Source organism: Mus caroli, unplaced genomic scaffold, assembly GCF_978045245.1.
Source record: "Mus caroli unplaced genomic scaffold, Mus_caroli_1 scaffold_15, whole genome shotgun sequence".
In the NCBI taxonomy this organism is placed as follows: Eukaryota; Metazoa; Chordata; class Mammalia; order Rodentia; family Muridae; genus Mus; species Mus caroli.
The window spans coordinates 78,109,147-78,128,210 of record NW_028227270.1 but is presented as its reverse complement, the minus strand read 5'-3'; the positions used below and the strand labels follow the sequence as shown (position 1 = coordinate 78,128,210).

Here is a 19,064-nt window from a genome sequence, read left to right as displayed (position 1 = left end):
CTTTGATGCGCCAACGTTCTACAGCAAGTAAAAAATTCCATACCTGACCGCAAAGGATAAGTTACAGTCAGAATGGAGGTACACTAAAAATACTGCTTGAAATTACCTTCGAGCTGTGCGTGCAGAGTGGAAATGAGACAATGGAATTGTATAGTAGAACTGAGTCCCAACCCCAATAGCTCACTGTGTATATGTATTTTAAACTCCATCCCCAAAGTCTTGAGCACTTTTGGGCTGCAGCATTTTGGATGAGGTGTCCTCAACCCACATTCATAGTTTCGGATTGTTCGCCGATATGTGCTAGTAATGTTGGTCTTTGAGTGTGACATGTCACTCACAAGCAATCACCTGCTGTCAGGAAGTGGCCATCGTTCTCAAGGGACTGCCTGTGTCACCTCGTCTTTATGGCACGTCTCTAACCCATAGTATGGCCACACATGATGTATTAAAGTTTAATGAGATCCTAAGGGTGGGCTCCAGTCTAGGTTTGGTTTCCATATGATCTGAGAGGCATCTGGATGCCACACAGCTGAGAAAATAACTTTCTGTTGTTGAAGCTAAGCAGTGTATTTCGTTATGACATTCCAAGTAGATAAGTACACTGCACTACTGCCTTCTGTTTTAAGACAGAAGAATAAATGATCTTGCTAGGTTAGAGACTGTCTATACAAGTGTGCTCACTTGCAGAAAGCCTTGACAAACTATGTCATCTTCCCACCCTGTAAAGGCTTAGGGCAGGAAGGACTCCTTGCATATTTGTTGTACACTGGGCTCACACAACCTGAGTTCAAGTCCAACTTTATACCTCGGACACACTACCGAACACCACTCTCATCTCTCAGGTGGAAATGGTGATACCGACCTCTTGGAATTATTGTGAAAATAACATAAAGATGGAAGCCCAGAGCCCTTAGCTCCTAACACATTGTATTAGTGTTGTTGTATTAGTGTGTTGTGGAGTAAAGTCTAGAAAGTCATAGAAACATTTCTCTTTAGGCAAAATACCTGTCCGAATAGAAGTATAGCATAGATATGTATAGTTGTGATGCTGAAAATAGAAACTGTGATTCATAATTACCAGCCTCCTTTAGTTCTGGCAGTAGATAAGAATGGATCCTACCTGGTCATCTTGAAGGTGTAGCTCAGCAGTAGGGCCCATGCTGAGTATGCACAAAGCCCTTGGTCCCATCCCAAGCATCAAAAAAGAGCCAAAAGCAAGAAAACAGATGTCGCTATCCTTCTCTCTCTTTAAAGAGCCAGAGAAATAAAAAAATTGAAAAGCACCCTTCCCGTGCTAACCTTGTATTCCAGACCACACTGCAGCAGAGGGGATCTGAACCAGAGACTCTGAAAAGGTAAAGAGCAAAGCTGGCAAGCTTGTTTCTGTGAACTTGGCTCTGTGAGTGTGATCGCAATATGTGTATATGCACCAGACTGTCAAAAATAAAAGAGAAACATCGTGTTATACGGTGCTCCTATACTAGGTAGCCAGTGTGGAAGAAAGAGGAAGAGGAGGAAGAGGAGAATTGATGGTGATGATGATGATAATGATTGATTGATTGATTGTGATGATGATTGATGATGATGATGGATTGATGGATTGATTGATTGATTGATTGATTGATGGTGGTGATGATGATGGTGATAATGATGATGGTGATGATGATGCATCTGACTGATCTTAGAATCTGATGAGGAGCTAGCTCCCTGTGCTAATTAGCTTAAAGACAGACAGTAGGAAAAGCAAACTGTGGTGTGACCATCCCTCATGCCCTCACCAGATCATTCCTTGTGGAGCTATCTCCTCTCAGTTGATTTTTTTCAACGTGGAGGCCAGAGGAGACATGAAGTACTCTACTCTCCACCTTATTCCCTGTGCCTGAGTGCCTCACTGACCTGATTAAGCTGACTTCCAGAAAGCCTCAGCAACCCTCCTGGCTCCACTCACCACAGCTTAGAGGTCACAAGTGCTCATCATGGATGCTGGCAATTTGAGCCCAGGTTTTCATACCTGCTCAGCAAGCGCTAGGCCACCTCCCCAGTCCCCTTCTGCAGCATTTAAATGTAAATGACACACCTCTCATTATGCATCTCTAAAAAAGTAAGAAATTTGTCCTATGTCTATAAGGGCCATTTTCATATGTAGCAAAGCTAAGAATAACTCCCGATGTGCTCCAGTATCCTCCTAGAACTGCATTTGCCTAGTTAGCTCCCAAATGCTTTTCCAGCTGGTTCATTCCTCCTGTGAATATACTTAAAATCTGTGAATAACATATTCTCAACCACATAGCTTACAACTTTGCTGTGCCTGGTGGCATTCTTTCTACACTCCACCCAGCAGTTACCTAGCAACAGCCAGGTAGGCCTGGCTTGCTAAAAAAGGGACTGTTTGAACTCTTGGGCTCTCTCTGACTGCCCCTTTGCCCTTTTTCTCTCCCTAACCCCTTTCTCCCTCCTTTTCCTTTCCTCTCTCCATGTATTCCTGGCCAGCCTCACCTTTCCTCTCTTCCTCCTCCTCCTCTTCTTCCTCCTCCCTCTTCTTTCTCCTCTTCCTCCTCCTCTCTCTTCTTCTTCCTCCTCCTCTTCCTCCTCCATCTCCTCTTCTTCTCTTCCTCCTCCTTCTCCTTCTCCTCCTCCTTCTCCTTCTCCTCCTCCTCCTTCTCCTCCTCCTCCTCCTCCTTCTCCTCCTCCTCCTCCTCCTTCTCCTCCTCCTCCTTCTCCTCCTCCTCCTCCTCCTTCTCCTCCTCCTCCTCCTCCTCCTCCTCCTCCTCCTCCTCCTTCTTCTTCTTCTTCTTCTTCTTCTTCTTCTTCTTCTTCTTCTTCTTCTTCTTCTTCTTCTTTCTCTCTCTCTCTCTCTCTCTCTCTCTCTCTCTCTCTCTCTCTCTCTCTCTCTCTCTCTCTCCTTCTCTGCCTCTACTCCCTTCTCAACTCCCTTTCCCATACCCCCAAATAAACTCTATTCTATACTACACCCATGGTAAGACTGGTACCTTGTAGGGGAGAAAGGAGGGGGCAGTGGATGCCTCAGCATAGGCCCCCTGAGGAACCTCTTCCCATTGTGTTTTTCGAGACAGGGTTTCCCTGTGTAGCCCTGGCTGTCCTAGAACTCACTCTGTAGATCAGGTTTGTCTCAAACTCAGAAATCTGCCTGCCTCTGACTCCTAAGTGCTGGGATTAAAGACGTGTGCCACCACTGCCCAGCAATACCCTTGGCTTTATAAAATACATCAATGTTCACTCCCTTTCCTTATATGCATGCATGGGACCTGACTGAGAGGACCTTTTCCTGGAGAAAGAGAAAAACAGACCTGTTAGTGGCATCATTTATCAGTTATGGCCAAACCAGAATTGTTAATGGATCAGTGCACTGTGGTATTGGGTTACTTGAGTTCACTTTCGTGTACTGGAGAAAGTCTCAGTGCTGGATGCATTGGTGAACATCCAGCCTAGACCACTTGGTGCAGCAAAGAACTCTACTGACTTAGGCTTCCGTCAGAGCCACAGGCATACATGGAGACAGGCGCTTGGTCACTGTCACTGTGAGGATCTGCCAGCTCAGGCATGAAGGAAGACCTTGTCCCACTCCTGTGTAGTCATCTCTTAGAACCTTTGAGACATAGTTCTAGGACCCAACGATGCCAAAATCTAGTCTCTTACATCCAGTGGAATACTTTCACAGGTCATGTAGGTTTCTTTCTGTGCCCCTGACTCTCCTGCTAGATGACGCACAATACCAACTGCAACGGAAATGCTATGTGTGATGGTAGCCAGATCAGAAAAGTAGATATGTCTTCAAAAGAAGGGGTGGGGGCTTGTTGGAAAGAAGAGTTTCAGTGACCAAGGGACTGGAAGAGAGAGAAATGGGAGGCAAATAGAACTGGCATGTATTATGTGCATGAATGAAACTGTCAAAGAATAAGAAAATGGAGAGAGAAAAGGTCTGTACGTGTTCAGTACAGGCATCATCTTGCTCCAATTCTTTTGTCTTTGCGCTTGCAACTGTTGAGTAGTGGATGTTTGAGCTTGCTTATCATTTGTTGGGTATCTGTGGGCAACACTGCTCTGCAAAGTAGACTTTAGACTGTATAGAAGAAGATGAGTTAAATCTCACCACAAACAACAGAGAAAAAAAAAAAAAACATCTCTGTCCTTGTGGGCCATGAAGAATTGACCCAAGAAGCTATGATGACAACTACTTCTAAATGATGATGATGATGATGATGATGATGATACAAAGAAGAAGAAATAAGGCAAGTACAGTGGTTGGGTCACCACCTTGGCAGTGAGCTTTGTTCATACATCTCTGGCACCTTCCCACCTAATAACAGTTGCAGGGAAGTTCCCACCAGAGACGGGCCATCCAGGCACAGGTCTAGTTCAGATTTCAAAGAAAGAAATATTGAACCCTAAACAATCAATCCTATGTATGTATTAGAGGACCATCCACAGTACATGAATGTCTCTTCACAAAGGAAGAGAGAGAGGAGGGTTGTTCTGCCTGGGTGTGTCTGCAGCCTCCGGTTTAAGGAATCCCTGCTCAAGGCTAGTTTGTCTGGTATTTAGGGCAAGAATCTAAACCGTTCCTCGGTGCATGAGGACAATTCAGGCCTGATGGGAAATCCCTGCAGCTGGCTGAGTCATAGAGCTGTCATGACAACCATGTGACTTTTTCGAAAGACACAGGAAGAGAGTAAGAGGACATGTGTCTTAGTCACTGATCTACTGCTAGGAAGAAACACCAGAGAGAAATTGAGAGGGTTCATCCATTATCATCAGGGCAGGTAACATGGTGGCACACATCACACTGGAGAAGTGGCTGAGAGCTTTACAACCTGACCCGCAGGCAGCGGGCAAAAAAGAGAGCCTGGGACTACGGTGGGCTTTTGAAACCCCAACGCCTTCCCACAGTGACACACTTACTCCAACAAGAAGGCCATGCCTTCTAATCCTTCTAATCCTTTCAGACAGCTCCACTCCCTGCTAACTAAGAATTCAAATATATGAGCCTGTGAAGAACATTCTGATTCAAACCACCACAGAGGATTGTTGGATCCCTGAGCCCATGTACGGGGCGGGGGGGGGGGGGATTCTGCTACAGTTGCTATTATAAAACCATGGCGAGGGCTGTAAGACCACACCGAGAGAGCAGCAACCACCACCTGTACCTTATCATATGACAAGAACGCTTACCCATCATTTCCTATATGGGGTTTCTACGTAGATTGAGCTTTCTGTCACCGAGACAGAACGCGTGAGAAAATCAACTGAGAGTCAGGGAAGGTTTGGTTTCGTTTGGTTCCCAGATTCAGAGTTTCTCAGCCCAAGGTTCCTTGGCCCAGTCAAGGGCTGTGGCTGAGCGTCCCTTTATCACAGGCAATGTGTCAGAGCCCAAGGCTGTTTTTAATCATGGTGGTTAGAAAACAAGCCCAAAGAGGGGGTATTGACATTCCAATGTCCCCTTCAAAGGTACACGTCCCCAAACACTCAAGTCCTCCCTCCAACTAGGTTCCACCCCCTACACATTCCATCGCATGCCCTTAGTATGACCAGTTGTGCGAGAAGCCAGCTGTCAACACATGAACCTGTGTTGTCTCATGATCCACCTATAACAGAAGCATGTCCCACACTAGGCATGTTCATTCTGGAGATCACTTGGCCTGAGTCCACAAGCCAAGGTATCTTTTTACATGCAAAATGAATGACTCGGTCAGGCTTTCTTTGGCTAATCAAGGAATTGAAACTCTACCTAGCAATACTTGGACTCTTGGCAAAAAAATCTTTGGCTCTTTGTACCTGCCACTCTTGGCCATCTGATTTAGTGAGAGATAGGCTATTTGGTGTTTGAACAGATTGCCTCTGGACTTGAATGGCTATTGAATGTGTTCATCATACCATGCTATCTAAAAACCAACCATATACCCACACGCTCACATTTCTCTTTCTTCCTTCCCCTCTTAGTTGCCATGCTGGAGATTCAACCCTGGGCTTTGTACTGATTAGCACACCCCTGAGCTGCATTCCAAGCTTTTGAGGCCAGGTGTCACTCTGTAGCCTAAGGTGACCTCAGACTCCTGCCTCTGCCTCCTGAGTGCCGGGATTACGAATGTGCTTCATCTCAATGCCTGATTGGCTATTTTGTTTAGGGGTTTTCCTAACTGTGGCTATGGCGATCATATTACCTTTGCCTAGCATCCCTGAGGCTGGGCAGGAAGCTGACGTGTGCTCAAGGTACTGAAACTCCTGTTCCGTCACTCACAGATTTCTTGCTTAAATTGTCCTTTCCCTAGAGCTGGACGATTCAAAAAGGATCAAAGCTACAGATTTTTAATTGCAAGTCGACTCTTTTGGGGAATGGCGGTAGAAGAGTATACGTGACTACTACTCGATTCTTCACTTCTCGGTCACTTTCTCCCCTTCAATGTCTCTTCCCTTTAGAGTGCAATTTAAAGACAGTTGAGCAGGAACTTCAACAGATAAAGATTGTCCTAGAGAAGAGAAAGAAATCTAAACAGGTCTCCACTCTGATACTCTTAGCAGGACCAAACAAGTTGTTCCAAAGCATTCCCTGTGTGGTCCCTCAGACTTACCCAGCCCTGTGCGCTAATTAAGAACGACCCCTTCCTACATTTTAAAATAAGTTCCCTTGTTTTAGTGTGAGTCCTTACTGCGCTTATTTTTCCCTCCCTATAGAAATAATACTTGCTTGCAGGTTGGTGCCACCCAGCTGACAATACGGGTCTCTGTTTCCTTTTGCTAGACCGGCTCTACTATGCTCAGTTCTGCTTCCCAGAGACAAAGCCATCCCAGGTAGACAGCTTGACCTCTGGCCTCATCCCCCTCACCCCACCCCCTGTGCTTTGGGAGAGCATAGGGCAATTTTCATGGCTCCTCCCCAGTGGGCGGCTCTTTGACTTTAAGTTGTCTTCAAGTTGTCTTCATTTCTCTCCTCTCCTTTTCTTGTTTGTGCTCCACCCAAAGCCAAGATCACCTGGTAAAGAAGGCTGGGCTAGCAGCCGTGGTTGATGAAGGGGAAACCATGTTTTCTCTTTTCTCGTCATTGATCCCATAGCCCCATTGCGTAGTTCAGTAACAGGCCAGGTCTTGGGGCTGGAAGGGGTCTTCTGTACCAGACAGCTCCCTTCACTGCACTCAGGAACCATGATGTGCTTGACTTTGGCCTTGCTCAAGCCGAGCTCTCAGTGTGAGGGGGCAGCTGACAGCGAGGTCGAGAAGAGGCTTTGTGTGTAGCTTGTAAAAAGAGATCCTAGGGAAATGGCACCTCAGGAGGAGTCATCTGAGAATAAAATATTGATGTCACTTCCTGTGCTGTTCAACCCCAAGTACATGTGCCCTCAGGGAGGTGGGGATGGCTTAGAATGTAATATACTGGACACACGAATGTAAGACCTTTCTTTCACCAGAATCCCCAGAATCTATACAAAGCTGGATGCAGTAGTACACTTCTGTAATGCTAGCACTTGTATCTGGACAGGAGAATCAATCCATGGGAGGCTCTCGAGCCAGCTAGTCTGTAGCACACTGAGGCAAACAACAGGAGATCCTTCTTCAAACAAGGTGGAGGGCAAGGACTAAGTCCTGAGGTTATCCAAGTGTTCCCTCTCTCTTCCTCCCTCTCTTCCTCCCTCTCTTCCTCCCTCCTTCTCCCTCCCCCACCCCCACCCCCCACTCTCAGAATCACACAAGATTCTAAAGGGAAACTCAACTTCTCTTGTTAAAGTCTTACTGTTTCCATATAGCATAGCATTATCCTCACAACAGTGTGATGTCCTGGGGAGAAAACAGAAACATTGGGATCTCTCCTCTCACACTTGTGCTGTGAGTCTCTGAGCAGCTCAGCGTTAGGCCGCAGACACCAGGGAGTATCTCTGGGCCCCCTTTCCACGTAGTGCATCTGTAGAATAAGAGTGGACTTGGAGCCAGAGGAAGGATCAAGTTAATGACGTTAACGTTCTACCTTTCTCAAATGCTGTGTGCGTTGTCCTTGTGAGCACAGAGTTCTGAGCCAGCAAATGAACAAAGAACTTACAGAATAAATAAGCCAACTCTTTCTGGGGTGTCACCTTCACTTGGAAATTGGTGGTGGATGGAGGAAGTGTAATTTCTCATTTAGACTGTATCTATATCTATCTATATCTACATCTATATCTAATGTAGAATCTACATTAAGCTTTTCAAAAATAATGTTGGGGATTAAAACCAGAGCATGCTACATGCTAAATAACTGCTCTACCAAAATATATTATCAGAGAGTGTGAGCCTAGCTATGCCTGACAAGGACCCAGAAAGCTTTGCATCAAACTCCAGGTGCTCAGTTCCTCCTGAGGGCTCGTGAAATCACACTGGCTGGTGTGTGTGGTGCAGAGGGGGCAAAGGGATTTGACTGATGTCCCAGAGATCATAGGCTCCCACCAGGGCTTCACGTCTTGCCCACTAGTTCTAATTCTAAGTGCTGCTGAAGTGTAATATGTGTATCTGCCTATCTAATCTGTCGGTGACTTTGCATAACAGAGTTCCTCTAGTCCGTCACTAGCATGTCCCCACCCCCATAAGTAGCTATGCTCCTAAAGGATGTCGAAATGCTCAGGCTAACACAAGCCACTGAAATAACTCCTCCTCCCTCCCATGTGTTTACCAGAAACCAAAGCAAGGCGCAGGTGCTGAAGGGACCTCCTTCCCTCCACAGGCTCCAGCATCCCTCCTATGGGCCCTTTGTGTCTATTTCCCCTTCACTGGTCCTCATTACACCCACTCCCTCTCCCTCTCCAGCTCCACCTACCACACATCTGGCTCAGCTGGAGGAGCACCTGGCTTGGGAAAAGTTCTTTCCTAGTGTGGCTTCGCCCACGTGTAGCTACATGGAGAGATGAACCAGAAATGTTCCCTGTAAATTACCCACAACCCTTTGGATCGTCCCCTGGAGATTCTGGGGACTATGCAAATATAGAGTGCTTTTCAAGAAATAAATATCCAAATGTGTACCTCAACTGACATTTTTTTACATTGGAAAAGCAAGGAGACCCTCAGTGAAACGTCAACTCTGAGGCAGATCACTGAAATGCCAGCCTGTCTACCTTTGACCTAGAGCCCGGGCAGAGGCTGAACGCCTGGCTCAGAGTCCTGGTCCCTTTATTCAGTAGCCACGTGGCTGACAAAATGCTACACTTCTTCGTGTGGAGGCATCCGACCTAAGTCAGAGTCAGAAGTCAGATTCAATCAATACAGCTGCCTGAGAGATAACTCAAAAAGTATTTTTGAAAAGTTAAAAAAAGAACCTGGTGACATGTCTTTTCAGAGTGTTAAAAGATTACCTGGTGTGTCCTTAACTTACCATTAGCAAAACATAACTCATGGGCTCCTTTAGTAGATGGCAGTATCTGTTACCATGTGGGTCCTTTCGGAGTGAGAGAAAGGTGATGGTTACCATTCTCACTTGCCTCTATCTCTGGCTCTTGCTGGCAGCTCTGGAAAGGAAGATTTCGATGAGGCAGAGCAGAGAGGAGCTGATCAAGCGAGGGGTCTTGAAGGAGATCTACGATAAAGGTAAGGGGCTGTCTGCGGGCCACAGGCCCAGGACCTGGCAAGGTGTACCTATTTATTTGGGGTTTTGTATTTTGCTTTGTGCATGGCTTTAGTCAAGATTTTACACATAAAATCTGCTGATTCTGCAGGGAAGAGAGAACATAGCAGTGGGCACCCCCCTCACATACACACACACACAGATGTAAGTAGGCCCTGACACTGGAACAAATGTAATTGCCCCTGTTTGTGTGAGCTCTGGGGGTTCCCAAAACACATATTTGAAAGCCATAACCCAATAGGATTTTATCAGATATTTTTTTCTCTCCATTGGAACCTTGGAGTCTCTCTCCACAACAGGAAGAAATATAAAATGGAAAGATTATAACCAGACAAAGGAGATGAGTGATCGCACATTAACACTGTTCCCTAATAGCTCTGATATTTGATGCTGAGCCTGCTTGCATAGAGCTCTTCCCCCACTCTTCCGTCTTCCCTTTCTTCAGCTTTTCTTTCTCCTCCCCCTTTTCTTCCTCTCACTCTGATGATCCTCTTCCCCTCAGGGCTGTATGTGAGACAGCCGGCTGCTGCTCTTGTAGTAATCTGTGTCACGTTGGCATACTATTCCAGTTGGTGTTATTGGAGGGGCCAGACCATGAAATATTTGACTTCACGAGTTCACCCCGAAGTGCTTCTCTGAATAGTGTACTGCAGTCAACTGTTGTAATTTTTGTGGGTCTCCTCCAAGCCCTGCGGGTCCCAGTATGTAAAAGCAGTGTGTGTTTGCAAGTTCTGACGCGCCTCTCTAACTTCTCTGGCTCGGCTGCTTCTTCATCGTTATGCACACGGCCTTATTCCTTGTCTTAGTTAGGGTTACTTTTCCTATGATCTAATGCCATGACCAAAGTGACTTGGGGAGGAAAGGGTTTATTTAGCTTAGACTTCCATATCGCTGTTCATCCTCTCAGGGCAGGAACTCAGAGGCGGAGCTGATGCAGAGGCAGTGGAGGGATGCTGCTTACAGGCTTGCTCCTCGTGGCTTGTTCAGCCTGCTTTCTTATAGAAGCCAGGACCACAAGTGCAGAGATGAACCCACCCATAATGAACTGGGACCTCCCCCACCAATTACTAATTAAGAAAATGCCCTCCAGGCTTGCCTGCAGCCTGAGCCTAGAAGGCATTTTCCCAATTGAGGTTCTCTCCTCTCCAAAGACTTTAGCTTCTGTCAAGTTGACATAAAACTCTCCAGCACGCTCTCTAAGGCTTGTCAGCTCACCCATTACTGTTATGGGCCTTCTCAGCTGTATGCTTGAAATGTTTCATCAAAGCACAAATTGCCAGTCTGAAATGCAAGTAGAAAGTGTCTCACGCGCACATACACACACACACACACACACACACACACACACACCATAGCCCCTGCCCTGGTTACGAGAGACACTGGAGGGATGTGACACTTTATGCTTTCAAACTAGGCTAAGTACCTGAGCTTCCTGGGGCCCGGAGTCCCTAAAGTGAGATCCATTATCCACTTCTACCTGGAGGAGGGTGAACAGCAGAACACATCTTCTCTCCAGGGGTAGAGATCCTTCATTGTGTCAGTTTTCTCCCAAAGTCACACTTTCTATACAGTCCCCAAATTCTGCCAGGTATTAACCTTCATCAGCAAAATTCACCACATGCTTCTCTCCACATCCACTCCCCAGGAGAGGCAGCAGATGCCCGACTGCAGGTGTAATGTTAGATAACCTGCAGCGAGGGCTTAACTACCGTTCCCACAGCCCAAGAAGGCTCGGATGCGGCTAATCAGCTCTTCCTGTCTCTTCTCTTCCTTTCCCTCCTGCAACCTCCCCATCTCTGTCTGTACACACCTCAGACTCGTACTGAAGCACTTTCCTCTGTAGCTCACTGGATTAAGGGGAGTACTGCCTGTGTGGTGTCCAGATTTCCTTGAATGCTCATTTTTTAAACAGGACACTCAAATGAATCTGGAAATCATTTCATGAAATGTGTCGGAAGTGGAGTTCAGTTATTCAACGGCTTATACTTCTTTATTGGTTTTCCAATGAATCACGTAACTCGTCTTCCAAGCCAACTTCAGCTCAGAGTTTAAAAATCCAAGTATTCTAGCTAACACAAAGTCATCTGTGAGACAAACATGGGGAACTATATAAAGAGAACTTGCAGATTCTGTAGTTCACACAGCACTGGGGTTATAAATTGTAAGGTCTTTTGTTTTCTGCTTTCCAAATTTTCTATGTTTTGTTTTGTTGGCTGTAATTGTTTTATGAAGAATGCCCTGTGACGATTAACATATCCCAGCAACACTCTCAATATTAATCAGTTTGTTTCATCATGTGTGTACACATGTATTTGCATATGTGTGTATATATCTATATTTGAATCTATGTTCCACGTATGAAAGACAATTTGCAGGGTTTGTCCTTCTAGATCTGACCCTATTTTGTTAACATGATTTCTAGTTCTGCCTACTTTTCCCCAAGTCAGAGGGCTAAAGGGGGTTATAGAACTCAAGTGACACAGAAGCAAATCAGGGACCATTTGGAAGAAATGTGCCCGCTATATGTAACACACACACACAAACATGTGCATCCACACTCACGTACACCTGCATACACATGAAAACACACACACACACACACACACACAGAGAAAGAGAGAGAGAGAGAGAGAGAGAGAGAGAGAAAGAGAGAGGCTGTTGTCCATTAGTAAAACAGTGACTATTTCCTCTATTTCTCATGCTAAGCAAGGCACTCAGTTAGATCAGAGAATCCCACATGGAGGGAAAAGGAAGTCAAGAGGCTGTGTCAGCTTCCAGGGAAGAATAGAACTGATGGGGTGCCTATGAGCAACATGGCTTCCAGAATGTGCTAGAATTTAAGAAAACATATTTCACCAAATAGTAATAAAATAATCAGGCTGAGAGTTTGGGGGCTTTCCCCCTGTTGTTCTGTTTTGTTTTGTTTTGTTTTGTTTTGTTTTTTTCTCTTCTTCAGGTGAGAAAAATCTTTGGAACAGTGGTTCTCAACCTTCTTAATGCTGTGCCCCTTTAATACAGTTCCTCATGTTGGGGTGACCCTCCAGTCATAACATTATTTTGTTGCTACTTCATAACTGTATTTTTCTACTGTTATGAATCATAATGTAAATATCTGATATGCAGGATATCTGATGTGTATATGTGACACCCCCCTCAAAGGGGTTATGACCCACAGGTTGAGAACCAGGGCTTTGGAAGATACTATTATGTGAAAAAAAAAAAAAAAACCTCTCAAAATGAAGACTTTTCACCACCACCTCCTGCCTCCAGCCTGATATTTAAATTAAAAGGTCATCATCGTTTCAAAATGGAAATAGTAAAAGTCCTTCTCTGTACTACAGGAGACAAACACTGGCTGTGGCCTTCTGAAATCCACTTATTTATCTGATACCCCAGGTGCATGGACTTTTAAAGTCCCCAGCTTATGGGAAATGTTTTTCACAGCCTTCACCAGGCCCTGCGGTTTGTCCCATTTTAGCTACGCTGATGTCCAGCTAACAAATGGCACCTACAGGAAGTGGAGATCGGTAGTGACTGTGTGAAATGAAGATAGAGTATTTGCTCTCAGGAATCACAACCTAGAACCAAGTGCAGCCGCTTAGGACTTCTCACAATAAATCTGCTTATGCTGGTTCATTGGGGTCTTGTAAACAAAATTCACCTATTAAAACGATACAAGCTACCCCATTGACACACCTGAGACTCTGTTTAAATGATAAAGAGGACAAAGAGATATTGTAATTAAAAATTCCCTTAAGCTGGGACTGGAGAGGTCTCCTGAATGGTTAAGACTCCATATCGATCTAGAGGACCTGAGTTTGGTTCCCAGCGCCTGCATGCTCAGAGGTGCCTTAACTCCAGCTCAAAGAGAATTAGCCCAGGTTTACCCTGACTTCACCTTCTGTGAAGAGTAACCATGCCCTTTGCACACACCTGCATGTGCACATACACAAACACACACACACACATGTACATCTCCTCTTAGGCAACACTATATTCTCAGGAAAAAAAAAAAAAAAAAAAACTACCCAAGCCAGAAAAGTGAATGAGTTAGCTTTATGCCTTAGTATGAATCACCAGTGAGTGCACTCTGCTCCTCATGGATTGGTTGACCATATTGTCATGTTGCAGGCATTACCCTAGGATGCAGAAGTATTAGTAAAATAGGGCAGGCTCCCTGCTAACCCAACCTACAGCCATGGTGGGTGACACAATAGAGGGCTTGGCAGGTACAGTAAGGGAAGTGATTACCCTTCACACAGCCCAGCACACAGAAGTGTTACTCCCCAGACCAGGGTCTCTTGCAAGGCACCTTGCAAGGAGTGCTTAGCAGATGCTGACAGATACGGAGGCATCCTCCTTGAGAAGATAGGAAGGGGAGAGGGTGGCTCAAGATGTAAGCCCAGCACAGTTACAGGTGCCATGTTGAGAAAATGAAATGAGAATTAATGTAATCGAGGCCAGACCAGTCAGAAGGACAGATTGCTGTCTAGCCCAATTGTCATCAGAGGTTTCACCCAGCAACTGATGGAAACAGATGCAGAGACCCGTAGTCAAACATTAGGCAGAACTTGGAGAATGCTGTGAAAGACGGGGTGGAAGAACTGTAGGAGACAGAAGGGTCAAGGACACCACAAGGAAACCCACAGAATCAACTAACCTGGGCCCACAGAGGCTCACAAGGGAGCCTCCATGTGACTGACTTAAGCCCCTCTGCACATATGTTACAGTTGTGTTGTTTAATCTTCTTGTGGGACTTCCAGCAGTGGGAGCAGGGGCTGTCTCTGACCCTATTGCCTGCCTTTGGGACCCTTTCCACCTACTGAGTTACCTTGTCCAGCCTTAATAGGAGAGGAGGTGCCTAGTCTTACTGCAACTGGATGTGCCACGGCTGGTTGATATCCATCAAGCCAGCTCTTTCCTGAAGAGAAACGGAGAAGGAGTAGATAGGTGGGGAGGGAAGATGGAGAGAGGGGGGCTGGAAGGAGAGGAAGTAGGGGAAACTGTGTTCGGGATGTACGATAAATAAAATTAAAATTAATTTTAAAGAAAGGATTAATGTCTTCCTGCTTGCCCAGTAAGGAGTCAAGCGGGGTCACATCGGCTGGAGCACTGCGCTCTTTCTGTGCCTGTTTCCCTAAGGGCATCTGGGGAGCTTTAGGAGAGCCTCCCAGACAGTCAGATTCATGGCCTCATTGCTCATCCTGCAGAAGAGGACGACTAGGAGATAGTCCAAGCTGTGAGTCAGACAGTCCAGTCAGCCATAGTCACGGGGATTCAGAGAATATGGTAGTGGGTGGAAGGAGTAAAACTCATAGGAATGAAAGAGATATCAGGCCAGAAAGCTATAAGAGATGAGATCAAAGGGACCCTTGAACCATTTAGACTTGGGGGAGTGTGAAGGAAGAAGAATAAAGGGTGTAGGTAACGAAGTGGGCAGGTACAGGGACCATTCATGGAGCATTCTACAGGGAACCAAGAGAAATGAACTTAAAACATAGAATATCATGGTGATTGGTTTCATTGACTGAGATATCCAGCTGCCTAAGTAGACTGTCAGATAGATACTAAGCTACAAAGTGAGGTCTGGCCTAGATGTAGCTTGGATATATTCCATACACACACACACATACACATATATATGTATGTGTATATATATATATATATATATATATGCACACACACACATACGCATATATACCATATATATAACATATATATCATATATATAATATACCTCCCATATTCCCTATATATACACATCTATGTATGCACAAACATATATATATATATATATATATATATATATATCCACATATATGATTCTTTTTCATTGCTGTGATAAAATACTTGGCAAAAGCCACCTAAGAAAACATTTATTCTGGTTTGTGGCTTGGTGGGGAATAGCTGGCAGGCAGAGTGGTGTAGTGGCAGAAACACACAGTGCCTGGCCCCCAGTCTGCTCCATTGAGGCAGCTTAGTGGCCTCCTCATGTCCTTGATAATGCAATAGAAATGATGGACCATTAAACTCTATTCTGGCCCTTGTTTGTTCTTTCGTGGAGTTTTTAGAGGATTAAGGGAATGTCCAATTTGAGCTATTAGGCCTTCACTCGCCTAAAATAGAAGTTAACAGCTATGAGCCACTGCCTCCACCACACATGAGCCTTGGTCTTGCTCTTCACTCTCCTTCGATGTGCTGTGGATTCCCAGTTCGTCTTCATAGACATCTCTCCAGCACACACAGGGAAAGCTGAGCTTCATTATAAGGCTTCAAGAATACCTCCAAAGGCTTGTGTCACCTGGTAGTCTTATAGTCACAAACTCCACCATCAGGAAGACCACATCACCTTCCCAGGGATCCTAGATTCTCACCATGAAAATACATTCTAAGGGTAGACTACTCACTGCATTGTAGATCAGTGTAGTAACACCCTTTAACCCTCTGTGGAAAATCACCTCATATGCCTTAGACACATCATTAGGATTTCCAGGTCTGCTTTCAAGAACTTTGGGCAACAGGGGAAACATCTGTTAGGGTAGCATAGTCACTAACTCCATAGAGTCAGAATACTTTAGGTATGGCCAGTCTGACTGGTAACATTTAAAATGTTAGTAACCATAAATAACTACTACATGTGGATGTCCTGTTCAAGAGATTGGCTCAAGTCTGGACATGGTGAGCCCCTGCTGCTATCTTGTTACAACTCTAGCCAGTAAAGAATTTTAAAATCTTAGAAGCTGGTCTCTGATGGCTTTCTTATTAGTAGCAGAAAGCCCTATGCTCCATAATAACATAATTCTGTGTGGTTCATGTTATCATAGTGTATAGGACAGAGACTGCCATTCAGTTCATTCTATATGCATTCACTGTTCTAGTTGCACCTTTGACATCAAAATAGTCAGTAATAGAAAAAGGTCTCTCATTTCAGCTGCAAACCTTGGAGCCAGAGTCATTATCTAGAAATAGTGTTCAGAGACATGACAACTCATCAATATAGGTGTCAGCATTAATTCAATATTAATTCACTGTTCAAGGGGCTAGGGCCAAAGACAGAGGCATCTCTGAAAGGCAAACAACATGATTTGCATCTGTCATTAAGCGCCAGGGTAGAAAAGCAGCCCGTGTCATACAGTGTGTGTGAGGAGGAGCCAGTGCAGCCACAGGCAGTGTTGATAAATACCACTGAAGCTGCTGCTGCAGCAAGCTACCAGCGATGACTAGCCTTCATTGTCTTCTTGTTGGGATTTAGAATCACCTAGTCTATACGCTTCTGTGCATGTCTGTGAGAATGTTTGCGGAGACATTTAACTGAGCAAGGAAGAGTCTGAATGAGTGTGAGTGGTATCCTTCCAGGGGCTGGGGTCTTAGACCAAATAAAACAAATGGCAAGCAGGTGAGGCTTAAGGTTTCATAGGTCTCTGCTGAGAGGTCATATCCACACATGGTTATCCACCCATGGGTTATCCACACATGGTTATCCACACATGGGTTATCCACACATGGGTTATCCACACATGGGAAGCAGAGAATGGATAGGCAATGATCATTATTAAAGCCTACCCTATAGTGACACACTTCCTTCAGAAAGGCTTCATTCCCATCCTTAAAAGTACAATACCTCCCCAAACAGCACCAACTGGGGACCAAGGATTCAAACACATGAGCCTAGGGTGGGAAGAGCTTTCTTATTCAAATTACCACAGGAGTCATTGTCACACCGTTGATTTAGGAGAGCACAGAGTAAGAGAAGATGGTCAGCTAAAATCAAAAGATACTAATAAATTGGAAACATAGACTTTATTTTTTTTAAGTTGTTAAAGCAAAAACAATAGCAACAATAAAGAAGAGCTGAGTGATTTGCTAATTAATACTGAAATGTGAACCCTTCTGCCCGATGTGCCACAGTGCCGATGAAATCCTAAGGCCAGAATGCATTTGCACGGACAGTTAGTTAAAGGGAAGTCTGTGAGCCAAAGATGCCTGCAGTTGACAGAAAAGAACCTCATGCCTCCTAATAAATCTTTTTTGAATATATATTGGTCCAGATAATCCAATGATTTCTCACTGCAGATGGAGATAAAAGACAAACTGATGGTTTATTCAACTTTTGGGTTCTTAGGATATAGGTCCCCTGGTCCAATGGGGTCCTGGAGAGTCTGTCTTCAATTCTCCTGGTACTCAGCCACTTTGAAACAGGCATACATAAAGCATGCCCACATTATACAAGATGGATTTTACTCACTGAGAATAAAGCTATTCCCATAAAGCTACTATCATTTTTCATGCCTTTGTTCATTTTGGGTTTCTTTTAAATAAGATCTTTGAGCTACCCCTGTAGTACCTGTAGCACTCAGCGTCTGTGACAGGAGGATCTGGGTTGGAGATTTTCTGGATGAGACCCTGACTGTGATTAATTAGTTAGTTCATTAATTATAGGAAAATAAGAGTTTTAAGTTTTTAAATGCATAAGAATCAATTAGCAACAATCCGTTAGTGGGCAGTGTTTCAGAAGAATATATTCCCTTCTAAGCTCCATGCTTAAAATTGTGTGAACTCTGTAGCATCATTTCATTTAATCAGACAAGTTGGAGGGAATTCTTCCTCTTCCAAAAGTAACAAGTGCCAGGGAGCCATTTCCACTTGTGAGGCTCAAAGTCTTAATTCATCAATGATACCCTTGGGTGACTTGTTTCTTAGTCAACTGGTTCGTGTCACTGGCTACAGAGCAGCCAGTGTCTTTGGGGATGATGGTTTTAGACGGGGACTGGTGCTAGCCAGCTCTTACAGAGCTCTGTATCTTGTTACTGAATGATACCTTGTGGACTTCAGAATAGTGGCTCTGGGTTGGGAAGCTGGCACAATGGATAAAGCTCTTGCCATACATGTTTGAAGACCAAACTGCTGATCTCCAAAACTCTCATTAATGTTGGGCAGGGCAGGTAGGTATGGCACCTACATATAATCTCAGCACTCAGTAGGTAGAGACCCAAGCTCATGAGGACTGAGGCAAGCTGGCCAGAAGACTAGACATAATGGCAAGCCCTGGGTTTGGCAAGAGACCCTGCCTCCAGAAATAAAGTAAAAGAAATCAAGAAGCATACCTGACATCAATTTTGGGTCTCTGAACATGAACGTACATGTATGTATATTCACACACATGTGTGTGTACCCCAGTGGGTATTCATATACACATGTATACTACACACATACACATGCAAAAAAGAAAGAATAGTGTGTCTCCCCTCTGATTGAGTGGAGGGGGATTTTCTAGTTTGGTAGCAAGAGTACATTAAGTTCAGAAAAAAAGAAAAGAATATGTGCCACAGCTCACTGATATGAGCCCCTCTAATGAGGACTGAGCCCATTAATGGTGCAATTTTCATAGAAATCACCATTCTACTCATTAGCCACTTGAGAAGATGCTCTTTTTAGTCCAAAAGAATTTCTGGGAAGCTGAAATGAA

General features: G+C 44.7%; 1 protein-coding gene across 8 annotated transcripts in view; it reads left to right on the top strand.

The window, feature by feature from the left end:
- Phactr1 (phosphatase and actin regulator 1) overlaps positions 1–19,064 on the top strand; it is a 451,705-nt gene that overhangs the window by 345,191 nt on the left and 87,450 nt on the right. For all 8 annotated transcript variants that reach the window (XM_021179969.3, XM_029468518.2, XM_029468519.2 and 5 more), the window contains one exon: positions 9,481–9,561. In XM_021179969.3, the coding sequence (XP_021035628.1) occupies positions 9,481–9,561 (81 nt within the window). The remainder of the gene's footprint in view (positions 1–9,480; positions 9,562–19,064) is intronic.